Genomic DNA, 13,299 nt, shown 5'->3' on the forward strand with positions numbered 1-13,299 from the left:
AGCTATATGCTCCTTCACAGTTATATGGTAAGAGACAATAGAGGCAGACTACAATTTTACTCAGAAGACTTGCCTAACCTCAGACTAAAGACTTCAATCCATCTTAGGTTTTCACCAAGCAAAAGCGATAGTAAGGAAGAACAACTCCACTGCTAGCAAAACATGACAGGGAACTGCATTAATTTACACTGACAGGTATTTAGTATAAGAGCTAACGAAGTCATTCAGCTAAAATAGAAAGGTCAAGAAATGCGTTTTCTCTTCTCATGACTACAATTCTGAAAAGCTTAGCAAGTACTATTACTAGAGGCCAGCTTTTAAATGGCAAATGCAGATGTTACAAAGCTTGTTTTGCAACTAGCTCACCAAGTCCATTAGGAAATTTACATAATTTAAATCAGCATGAATATTTAGACATGTTTCAGTCAAAAAAAAACAAAAACAACTAAACTACTCCTTAATCAGTCAGTAAATCAAATCATCAAATTATGAAAATAAAGATGACAGAAGCAAAAGACATCAAGTCACAAAAGTCAAATATCAAACTAGTAAAATTTTATCAAATTTTACACTTAGATCAGCTGCATAATATTTACTATGTTTTCTGTATCGAAACATAAAGCTATAAAAAGAGATGAGGTTCTGCACCTATTTCTCTAGATTTCCTTCAAACTTTTTCTCATACTCAGCAAATGTCATACCTTGATTTATTTCAAAGACAAGTAAACAGCTCCCCCCAGAGCAGCTATCATTACTATTCTGTAGATAAGAAGTGACCTGTGAACAGTGTGATTCCCACATTCTGCCAGTAACTGAACCTATTATTCCTAAATCCCATGATTCGCTGATTCAAGCCTAAGAAACTTGATCATGTTTCTGAACAAAAATAAACTTTTGAAATTGTTAAAATTACTATACAGCATGCTCCTTACCCCATCTAGAAGAGTGTTTGTTAGATGCATGCGAAGATCTTTACGAAACGGAAATTCCAGATTAGATACGTGAAAAATGGAATTGTCTCTGTCAATCATATACACTTCATTCTTGCCATCAATCAGCATCATGTACCTGTAAAGGCAACATTAAAAAGTTAAAGATGCATCCTCTAAATCTCAACACTTAATTTGTCTTCTGTTGAAAAAATAATCCTGATGTGTTATAAAAGAGCACTTAAAAAGAAACTTTTTATAGTTGAAAAGTTGAAGCCTCCTGTTTCAGAAAAGCAGTTTAGTTCGATGTAACTGTCACCAAGAAAATATTTCAAAACTAGAAGTTTACAATATACCTCTAAGAATGCCACTGTGTACAAACTGATACCTGAAAATCTCCTAAAAAGAAAGGAGATCTCAACACTAAAAGGAATACATGAGGCTAATTCACTTAAACTTAGCTAAAAGATCTTTCACTCCTATTTTTCTTTAAGTGGCCAATAACTTTACCTGGTATAAATATGAACAGTTTAGTTTACAAGAAACACTTCTTCTATTAGAGGTTATCCAATCCTGCTGTACTGCAAAGTCTTAGCAAGAGATTGAGCCTCTTTTCATTAAAACACTAAGAAATTCAGACAAGGAACGTTCTTCTGTCACATTACATGTAAGGAAAATTCCAAAGAAAACTCCATGGTATCACAAATAACTTGTAAGCTTCATTCAATTGCAAACTGATTGTTCTAATAAATATAAATATATATTCACATTAAGGCAGCACCAGGAGCCAAAGTCAAATATGTAGGCTTCTCTGTGCTAAATCCAAAGAAGACTGTTCTAATCCTACAGAGTTTACATTTTATATACAACAAAAAACTGTGAATTAAAAGCTGATGTGAGTTTCACCATCCATACCAGAATACTCCGAAACAGATAAATCATATTTTGAAGACTCCTTCAGAAAGAACTTTTCATACTAGTAGAAGTCCTCAAATACAATACATAAATAGGAAGGAAAAACAGATCTTTTCATAATTCATCCAATTCTCCTTGTGAAGTCCTGGTTCTGAAGAAATAATGAGTTATCAGTAGCCTTTTCAAAAATTCACCATTGCTTTTAAAAGCAATGCCCATAGAATCCCTGCTGTCAAAAACAAAGCAGCCCCCAGAACCCCTTCAGGCATTTGGTCTACACAGGCAGCTCATCTGCTGCCTTCACAGATCCTGCATCTCCAGAAATCATACAGGCTGCTTACAAGGGCACAGTATCACCTATGCAGCTTAAATAAATACTTTCTTCCAGTATTATAATTCCAATCACAATACACACTATATATCATCCTAACTAATGCTTCTCCACAAATAACATAAGTACTTCAAGGTGCTGTGTATGAGTAGCATAGAAGTAAAGAAGTGTAGGAGCAGAAGAACTGAAGTCTTCAGAAGGTCTGAGAGTAGATTAACTTAACGTAACATCAGGAGAACTGAAAGTTGCATGAGATGCTCTATGAAACAAGTAATTCAACATACATTCAACTAGATGACCTCACGTCAGTTCTTTAGAAGTTAGAATAACCTACATACAAATGAGTTTTTCAAAACACACAAATTTGCTCAAAATTAATTACAGTAAGCCTGCTGTGTTTTACTCAAAAATTAAGGAAATCAGATGAAGGAGAAAGAGGTATGTAAAGTGAGAAATAGTGTACAATATTTTTTTCCTAAGTAACTACACGCTCATATATCCTTCACTGTTTTAAGTACTTACTTTCTTTGCCATTTGCCTCAATCAGAAAATAGCATCAGAAACGAGTTCTAACTCTTCAAAAGATCAATGACTTACAAAAACAATACAACTAGTCCCAACTACAAATGCAATATAGTATGAGGTCTTCAAACAGCTTCAAAAAAGAAAACTAAAACATCTAAAATATCTGTTTTTAGCCACCTAAAATACCTACAGGTTTAGAGGACGTACAGGTGGTTTCAAAATCTGTTATTTGAACATCAAAAGAAAGATCAACATCACCACTTTCTCCAAGTCGCTTACTCAAAATTTATGGAGATGTATTTAAACACTGGTAGCTGGATCACTGGGGTGAGATTCCTGCTCTTGTCTCATGATTTCTTTCTCTTTTCCCAGTGTTTCATTGTTAGGTTATATTACATATTCAGAAATATATACATATATTACATACATATATTTGCTTATATTACATATTCAGGAAAAAAAAATCCATGTCTTGAGGATTGCCTGCAAAGTATTTCCAGTTAATGATCACCAGGAATCACATTCTAAAAATGTGAATCTCATGACAGTGTAGACCGACTATCTCATCATAACAAACTTGCTTAACTTATAACATGCAAAAGTCATCTGCATGAGCAAGGCACCTGACTGATTCATGTATCAGTTCAAAAAGTTTTCAATTGTGGGTTTTTTGTTTTGCTGCAGGTTGTTTTTCAGTGGCTTGTTTTTTTTGTTTTACAAGAGCAAGTGCAAAGCCTTGCACCTGGGCAGAAAAAACTGTGTGCATCAGTATAGGTTAGGGGCTGATTTCCTGGGAAGGACCTGGGTGTTCTAGTGGACATCAGGGTTAGGGTCATCTTTAAATGTCTCAGTAAAAGACCTTAGTAATTTCACAGACCATCCACTCTCCTCTGTGCAACGCATGTGAAAATGAGCAGCAAGGCTGCCAAGAGAAAAGGCAGATATAAAATGCATCTGTGCTTTTAGGAAATTACCACATTCAGGCAACCTGTAACAACGCTAACAGCAACTATCCAAATGCAAGTCCAAAATTAGAATTCACATTTGCAACAAGACATCATATTTCTCAGATTAGAACTAAGCATTGAAATTATCCATTTAAGTCTCTCTTGAGCCTCAGATCCATCCAATCTGATTGCAAGCTTGCATGCGAACAGAGCCTAAAACTTGTAAAGGATTCAGTGGTTGGGATGGCAGCAGGGTTCTTAAACAAGACGTTATTAAGGACTAAGAGATCCTAAAGCAAAGCTAGTTTAAGGAAACAAGATCTTCAAGATGCATTACACATCCAGCATGCACAAATACATTAAGCCAACAGCATTTATGTGGCCCACATGTGGATTGGTACCCATAGGTAATTTGGCTGGTCAAAGTCAGTATCTTTATTCAAGAAACAATAACCAAAACAGAGCTAGAGAGCAATTTGGGCCTCCCATTAAGACTTAGAAGAACTTGGGTATTTCAAATACCCAGAGCACAAAGTTTAGTTTCACTGTGTTTAGAGAAAGCATGACTTGAGAAAAGTGTGGATAACCAACTTGGCATAAATAAAAGGCATATTCTATGCATAACAACTCAATGCGTGCCGAACAACAAAATTTGTCAAATTATGAATTACCAACATTAGATGAAATGTGCTTAAGGATGGACTAACAACTCAGAAGCATGAGCAGCTGATAGCTGGAAGTGTGCAAATAAAAAAAGTTTACGTGGTCGTTTAATTTAATTCATTAATGATTTTTTTCTATTCTTTATTTTCTAAGTGAAAAAGCATAAGCTCATACTTAACGTCAGACTTTTCTCCACATCATGCTTCAAGCTTTCTTGAGGAAAGACTGCTGATCATGCATTTCTGAATGCTATCTGGATGTGCCCTGACAGCTTATATTTAAAGAAGTTAATTAAGGTATTAGCACCACAAGCACTTACACCAGAATACAGAGCAAGCCTCTGGGCAACACCACATTGCCAAAGAAAGAATAATGCTGATTTCTCACATGGATTCAATAGGAACTAACACAGCATATAGGAGCTTAACGGTCGTGCATTGTATTGAGTACTGTGAATACTACTTGCTATTACAGCTGTACATTTATTACTAATTATCTCTATTGTGTTAACACCCAAAAAGCTCCAATTAACCAGGCCCCATTGTATTAGATTCCCTGCAAGTACACAAGATGACACGGTTTGTATCAGACAGCTCAATCTGAATTTAAAACAAGACAAGTGAATAAAATAGGAGTAGAGCAGCAGTGAAAGTCTCAGTAATTTACCCTTGGTAACCATACATAACACTGGAGAATCACCTTGAAAAGATCTTTGCAGACATCAATTAACACATCCAAGTAAAGGCAACTGTTTCAAAGACCCAGGTTTGCCTTCATGCAGACCATGTCACTTGGACACAAAACCCATTACAATAATGATTTTATTAAAATTCAATTTTTTGTTTTTGTGGTTTTTACCCAATTTCATTGATTACTTGAACTATACTGAAAAAACCCTCAGGTTTCTACTTTATATGAATGTGAAATAATTCTCATTGTTAAATTTCAAAATATCTTTCAGAAAAAAATAATATTTAAGATGAAACAAGGCAAATTATTTAATTTCCCCTCAATCCACAGTCATCCAGTCAGAAAGAAGAGCAAAACCACATCTCTCAGTCTCCAGATCCAATACTTCATTGAGAAGAGCAAGCAGCCTCATTCCCCTTTCTTAGTTTATTTACAAAGTCATCTTTGTCAGTGCTAATACTCTGACACAGCTCCTAGTATTCAGTATAGCATTTTTCAGTGTGTATATTCATGGTGAAACTGGTCTCCTAGAATTCGAAAGGAGTTTTGCCACCGACACCATCTCACACTGTGCTTTACTATGTTCAACATCTTCCTCCAGTCAAAGTGCCAGCTAAAGAATTAGAAATAAAAATATTGCACAACTCTTCAAACTTCTGAGATCTTCTGTGTTTGATTTCAACAGAAAACGAATTTTCTGAGAAAGCACTACAACTAGCAATTGGATTAGTACTGATTTTTGAAGGAGGCTTAAAAAATTCAGCTCATACTGCATCTTCCTTTGTTCTGCATTATTTACTCAGATGGACTTTATCAATCTACACTAATTATTTTGACAGAGCATTGTTGATGTTGCCTTTTTTTCTTTTTGTTTTTTTGCATATGCTTCTGTCTACATTGTCACATTAAAGAATGCAAAATGTAAGGAATTCCATCATCAACTCTAAGTGCAAAAGCATGACAGTTCTCTATTCCCACAGGAGTTCATTACACAGGCTAGAATTCAGCCTTGTGAAAGCTTTGCCCTCCCACACAAACAAGCCTTCTCAACTTGGTATAGCAATTAGTATCGCTAAGATGTTTGCTGATGCACAGGCAATAACAAAATCTTGTTGTAGGTATCATTTTTAGTTTCTTAAATTGTTTGTATGACTGACAGCACTTCAAAATCATAAGCATGCTGCCACTCCTTTGGTCCATCACCTGGGGCAAGGCTCAGCCACTCCAGCTCTTTACTTAGGTCCCTGCCTCTCTTTTCTGACAAGACAGCATCAACTTCTGGCCAGACCATCAAACACCACAGAAAGGGCCAGGGGAATGAAAATTAATCACTGCCCTTTAACTGCTGACAGTAGGAAAGCTTCTATCTGTGTCACTAAAGCATTTTGGTTCCACTCCCTGGCCTCAATCCACACTGTGCTGCATTCAAAGTAGCAGTTTAAATGAGATGAGTTTGTAGTTGGCCTGTGGCAGATGGAACAATACATACTCAAGTCCCAGTAAGCAGGCAAGGCTCAGCTTGCTTTCTTTGCTTACATTAATTGCTGCTGGCAATGGTCACTGCTTCCAACCATCTCTTGAAGGATAACAAAACCTGGCCACACGTGCACTATTATTTTCATTATATAAATAAAAGGTAAACAGTAACTACTTAATCAGGACCCTAACAGATCTGCCACTGTATCATTTTCAAGCTCGTGCTCATGTTTTTCATCTGTACAAGCAGAGAGACTATCAGACAGTACAAAACAGCTACACATGAAGAGCTGTGAAATTACATACTTGCAGGTATCATTCAAATTCTGAAGGGGAAAAAAAAAACAACCACACATGCCCACTGGAAGTTGCCCTACTCTGAACATAGTAATGTTTTATATTTGCATGACCTTTCTAGTTTAAGTCAACCATCTTCCCAATATTTTATACAGAAGAAAAAAACTATATTCTGACTGTCACTTCTAATTTACAGCCTCAATTCCAATATTTCACATTCATGACATTGCATTTAAGTCCAGTGACATGTTTCCCTTATCTATTTGGCAGAAAGCGTTTGGTTTCAATTTCAAAATTATTAATGGCAATACACATCTGGTCCTAACATCCAATATTCAGGACTTCGCCATGTGGCTTTCTATACCCATTCTCCCAAAACCATCCACTGTCATTTTTTTTCAATCCTTTCTTTATCTGTCTTACAATTCTAGGAAACTTCATTAGATTCCATATCTATAATAAATAAAATAATATAATAAAAGTCCACTGGCGTGAGATCTACCACTACTTCGTCCTTTTTCAAATATATCATTTTCCCTTTATATGACAAACAAACTGCAAACAAAATGGTTGAACTCAAAAGAAACGTCATTCCTCATCAGTAGCAAAAACTGAATTCCTCATTGCTTCCTCACTCCTTACTTTATCCAGATCTGTCCACCTAGACAGATCTACTGTTACCACTCATTGCAATAAAAATGCTTTAGATTTAAAGCAAAGTCTTTTTATCTGTGAGCCAAGTTTATCTTTGACAATCAAGATTAAAAAAATACAACGCTTAGAATATTTAAGTACCACCTTACTAGGCTGCTAATTGGTAAATAAATGCATCTCATATTACAATCAGAAGCACCTCAACATGTCAGTGGTCAACACTCACCACTAACGAATCCCTGGAACGGGAAGGTAGAATTCAGCTTCTGATCAAGTTTCTTCTCCGTAAAGCATCTTCAGAGCAAAATGAACGGCTCCAGAGACTTCAGTAATTGAGTTGCATAAACTCTTATTACACCAGAGGAGATCTGGACACCAACTTGCACTGAAGTATGTTCACAGCTACATTCTAATTACATGAGTACCTTCAGTAGATTCTTCCGTAGATTCAGCAGTAACTCAGAATTTTATCTTAATTCTCCCATGGTGATATTTTAAAAACACAATTCCATAATATTTCCCACCCTTCAGCTGTTATGAAAACAAAATATTATCCCTCAAGCTTTATTTTGCATGTTTCCCCAAAAAAATGAATGTTTTCCAATATTCACATTAGTCAAGAAAGTTATCCTAGCCTAATATGCTGAGATTCCCAATATCCAGCTTCACTTTCTGAAGCTCCATCTTGCTGCCCTGATTCGATGGGGGGAAAAAAATAATTATTTCACTGACCATCTGGTAGCACAATGACAGCGCTATGCCTGATTTTGATAACATATTGTTCAATCTGCTTATTTGACACCACAAATTTCCTTTATGCAGAACTCGTCAAGATTCTATTTCTTGCATACACATCACAAAAGTTACCACTGCAGGATAATGGAAATCCCAGAGCTTGGACAAGCTATTGGTCTTCTGACTATCCTAATTATCAGTGTATTCCACTGTTACCTCACTCAACACCATGTTCTTTTCCTTATTACCACCTGCCAATGCTCTCCTTTCAACTCTGAATTTAACAACTCACAGTCCAAAAGATTCTAACTATTATGATCCAGAAAATCACAAGAAGTGAAGTACACAATTAGATTATACCATTTGCAACAGAAATCTTAATGTCCCAAACTACAATCATAAAATACAAATTTCAGTATCCAAAAGGTACCAAAACACAGGCAGGAAGAGGCAGATGCAACAATACACATAACAATGGTGCATAATACAGAAATGGTGTTGCATCACCATACAATTCACTGAAATGCTCTCAACTGGAATAACGCACCAGCATTTATAAGGAAATTTATTTTTTAATATAGTGGAGAAGATTATAATAGTAACTATGAAGAATGGAAAAATGCAGAAGAGCGGAAGCTGATATCGTTTCTACTAATGAAGCATTGTAGCTCAGACTGAGTTCAAACTTTAGCTCTTGCTGTTTTATAAATTAAGAATAAAAATGCCTTCAGTTAATTTAACAGATGGCAAATTAAAAAACGATGTAAAATTATATTTTCTATCAAAAGTATTATTAGATTGTGAAACCACAGCAAGGCTGGTAAAACCAAGAATTTAACAAGGTTGGAAAAAAAATAAATAAAATTATCCAGTTACAGACTTTTCTTGAACAGTCTTCCAGAGTTTTAATTAAGTTAAAGAAACAAAAAAAAATCCACAGCATTCTACTTCTTAAAGGGTTAAATTCGAAGTCACCAAGGATCAGGACACGGCTGAGATACTTAATGCCTTCTTTGCCTCAGTCCTTAATAGTAACACTAGTTGCTCACTGGGCACACAGCCCCTTGCGCTGGTAGATAGGGACGAGGAAGAAAATAGGCCCTGCTTAATCCATGATGAGATTTTTTTTGGACCTGATCTTAAAGCTGGATGCACACAAGACCATGGGGACAGATGGACTGCACCCTAGTTGGCAGATGTGGCTGCTAAGCCACTCTCTGTCATCCTTCAACAGAGCTAACCAGTGACATCCTGATGGACTGGAGACTGGCAGATGTGATGACCATCTTCAAGAAGGGCTGGAAAGGTGATACTGATAGCTACAGACTTATCAGTCACACCTTGCTGCCAGAGAAGCTTATGGAATGGTTAATCTCAGGAGCCATTGTGGGTCAATTGAAAGTCAACTAGGGGATCAGGCCCAGACAGAACGGGTTCATGAATGGTAGCTTGTCATGGTTTTGTGTGACAAACCTGATATTGTTCTATGACAAGGTGACCCCCTTAGTAGATGAAGGTAAAGTTGCCAACATGGTCTACCTGGACTTCAGTAAAGCCTTTGACATCACAACATCCTAATTGAGAAGTTGCCTGTCCATGGTTTGGATGGGTATATGCTCTTCTAGGTGAAAGGCTAGCTGGACAGCCAGGCCTGAAGAGTTGAGGTAAATAGAGTTAAATACAGTTGGCAGCCAGTCACAAGTGGAGTCCCCCCAGGGCATGGTACAGGGGACACTTCAACACCCTTATCTGTTGATGAAGTGACTGAGTGCACCCTCAGTAAGTTCACAGACATCAAACTGGGAAGGAGTGATTTGCCAGAGGGTAGAAGGGCACTATAAAGTAAGCAGGGTAGATTGGATTGATGGGCCAAGGTAAACTGGGAGTTTCAAGAAGGCCAACTGTCAGGTACTGCATTTTGGTCACAACAACCCCAGGCAGCCCTACAAGCTTGGGGAGGAGCAGCTGGAAAGCTGCCTGACAGAATGGGACTTCGGTGTAGTTATGGACAGTCAGCTGAATATGAGCCAGTAGCATGCCCAGGTGGCCAAGGAGGCCAATGGCATCCTAGCTTGTATCAGGAATGGTGCAATGAGTAAGACTAGGGAAGTAATACTCCACTGTACTTGGCTCTGATGAGGCCCAACGTCAAGTAGCATGCTTCATTTAGTTCACCTCAATACAGAAATGACACTGAGGTGCTGGAGGAGATCTAAAGAAAGGCAACAAGGTCTGGGAAAGGGCCTGGACATTATGCCCCACGAAGAGCAACTGAAGGAACTGGGGATGTTCAGTCCGGGAAAGAGAAGACTGAGACCTGATTGCTCTCTTCAAATAACTGACAGGCAATTGCAGTGAGAGCAGGGTTGGTCTCTTCTCACAGGTAGTAGGACAAGTGAAATGGCCACAAATGGCACCAACAACGGTTTAGGTTGGATATAAGGAAAAACTCCTTTACAGATAGGGTTGTTAAGCACCATGACAGGCTCCCCAGGGCAGTGACTGAGACACCACTGCTGAATGTGCTTTTGGAAGTGATGCTCAAGGATATGATTTAGCAGTAGGTTGTTAGAGTTAGGATAATATGGTTTGGTTGATCTTGAAGGTCTTTTCCAACCTGAGCAATTCTATGATCTTGTTATCATGATCTGACCTATTGCGAAGGGTAGATTTACCTATAACTATATACACTGAAGAATATTTATAATTCATTATTAAGTATACAGCATTCAGAAAAAAAGAATGGTTAGTGAGCTAGAAAATGTGATCCAGTAACAGAACTTGTATACTAGAAGATAATATTTTATGTAGTAGATTCTCTTTGCTACAGTGAAACTTTAATGCTGCTAAGTGGTCAGGTACATAAAGTACATTCCAACATTAGATGGAGGAGCACTATTGGAAAATAACTGTACAGTATAATGCTCTGATTACTTTTTATTCTAACAAATGATAGATTTTTTAATCTCACGTCAAAAGCTTGACTGAATTACAAATGCTTACATTAAAAAAAAAAAATCAATTTTATTACTTACTGCAAATATTCAGCTTCAAGCTTGTTTGAACTTGTTTAACTGCAATCTTACTCCACAGATTTTAGGAAGATGTTGCCCATGCAGCCCAGCCCTCACTGTGCTCACATTCATTGTTTGGTCTCCACAAAAGTAAGTGTCGATGAATGTCAATGGGTGCCATTATTTTATGTAGAGGAATTCAGTGACACAACCTTCCTTCATCTGCACTTCCACGTCAGATGTCACTTTCTCAGACCACCCTTCTGCTGTCATCTGTCACATGGCAATAAAACAGAATGCAGGAAGGTTCAGCCTCTACTGCCATCCCACCAACACCTGCCTGTGATGTCATGCACTAACATGATAAAATATAAGGCTTTACTTTTGGAGGCCTTATAGACTTAAGGGGAAATTTGTGCCTGAAGTAACAGGATAAAAAAGAAATGCAAAGCAGCATTGACAAAGATTTTTAAAAGATGCACAAAACAAAAAAACAAAACCATATCACATCACCATCAGATGATAAGTAATTATATTCCTCCTTTCCCAAGGAAAGAGAATAACGTTTCCCACAAAGCACCACAATTTAACAGACAAGAAAAGAGTATTTACAGCGTTGAGAAAGAAAGTTCCCCTTGACTTTGAAGTGATTTATACCAGAATACATGCTGGGTCAATTCTGCCTACTTTGCAGGTGCCAGCTACAGAAGCTACAACCATCATTTATGCCCACAGATTAGAAATCCAGCTTGAAAGGAAAACATGCCCTAGGTATTGGTGTGGTTGTGCTCTATACAGCCTCAGTATCATTCTTCCCTGCATAAACTTAATCCATTACGTTTCATGAAATGTGCCCACGATGCTCCCAAGAGAATCAGCAGCACAGGACACACTGTTTCACTATCAAAAGTGGTCTATGAGAAAGATTAATAAATAAATCATTAATCACTGATACTCATGGCTTGAACATCAGGTACACACACAAGCACACCATTTATCTTGGTCTAATTAGAACATTCTAGGACTACAGTTGAATACTATAAGATTAGTATTCGTAGCACAAGCCACCTAATAAGCATTTTAATACATTAACTCTTTATAAATAAACAAAAGAGCTTGCTTCGAAGACAATCTGTCCAAATATTCAAATAGTTTCAGATGAATAATTGTTAAGTAGTACTTTTCAGAGAACTCAGAATTTTAAGCATTAAAACTTGTACACTATCAAAATGCTCCAGAACAGTGAAACATCATGCCTGGAATTTTGCAAAATGCACCTTCCTATGGCAAGGTAACACACTGCTATGACTTTTTAAGCCCGAAGAAAGGAATAAAGAAGCAACAGCTTCCTTCTGTGATTTCATTTCAGAGTTGTGACTGTTTCAGACATGCATAAATGAGACCACAATCTAGAGTTATGAATGTATTCTTCAGACATTCGTGTCAATTCTGATCCAGATTGGAGACAATATAACCTGTCATACCCATTTATTCATTTATCTCCACTGACTCAATGATTTAAAAGACAGACTTCAGGAGAGGGATAAGAAGAAAAACAGAACCAATGTGCTTCAGCAATAAATAAAAAATATATGTATAGCATCACGCTTCACTCCAAATATAGCATGAAGATTTAAAAAAACAACCACCAATCGCAACCTAGCCCAACAGCTGTGGAACAGCTGGATCTGGTCCACAATATCTATTGCCATTTCAAATTATACTGCCTCATGCAATGGAGTAACAATATTTACACACAACAGTTCCAGATACTAGTCTAACACCTTAAAATACTCCATACTGCTTCATTTGATCAAAAGTCTCTCAGTAAAGGGAGACTAACCAATACAGCTAAATAGAACTGATGAATTATTTGGTCTCCTGAGAGCAGCTACCAAAAATCTAACACTCCTATTTTGCTCTAAGGCCTCTGAAAAATCTAAGTATGCTTTCATTCCATGGACAATCAGTAAAAAGGGAGAAAAAGTCGACACATCCTTTGAGAACACATCAACTGGTGGAGATGATGAAGACAATCTTGTGTTAGTGCTTCTTCCTTATGATCTACAGGATACAGTGCACACATGTAAAGTGCCCTTAATCACAGAACCATAAGGGTTGGA

The 13,299-nt window shown here is 37.2% G+C and overlaps 1 protein-coding gene across 1 annotated transcript in view; it reads right to left on the reverse strand.

Moving 5' to 3' along the window:
• Positions 1-13,299, reverse strand: part of RNGTT (RNA guanylyltransferase and 5'-phosphatase) — a 183,323-nt gene that overhangs the window by 133,353 nt on the left and 36,671 nt on the right. The window contains exon 9 of the mRNA XM_065731011.1: positions 933-1,068. Coding sequence (XP_065587083.1) covers positions 933-1,068 — 136 coding nt within the window. The remainder of the gene's footprint in view (positions 1-932; positions 1,069-13,299) is intronic.

This window comes from Cyrtonyx montezumae, unplaced genomic scaffold, assembly GCF_038088225.1.
Source record: "Cyrtonyx montezumae isolate F1298 unplaced genomic scaffold, pur_monq_1.0 scaffold_13, whole genome shotgun sequence".
Lineage (NCBI taxonomy): Eukaryota > Metazoa > Chordata > Aves > Galliformes > Odontophoridae > Cyrtonyx > Cyrtonyx montezumae.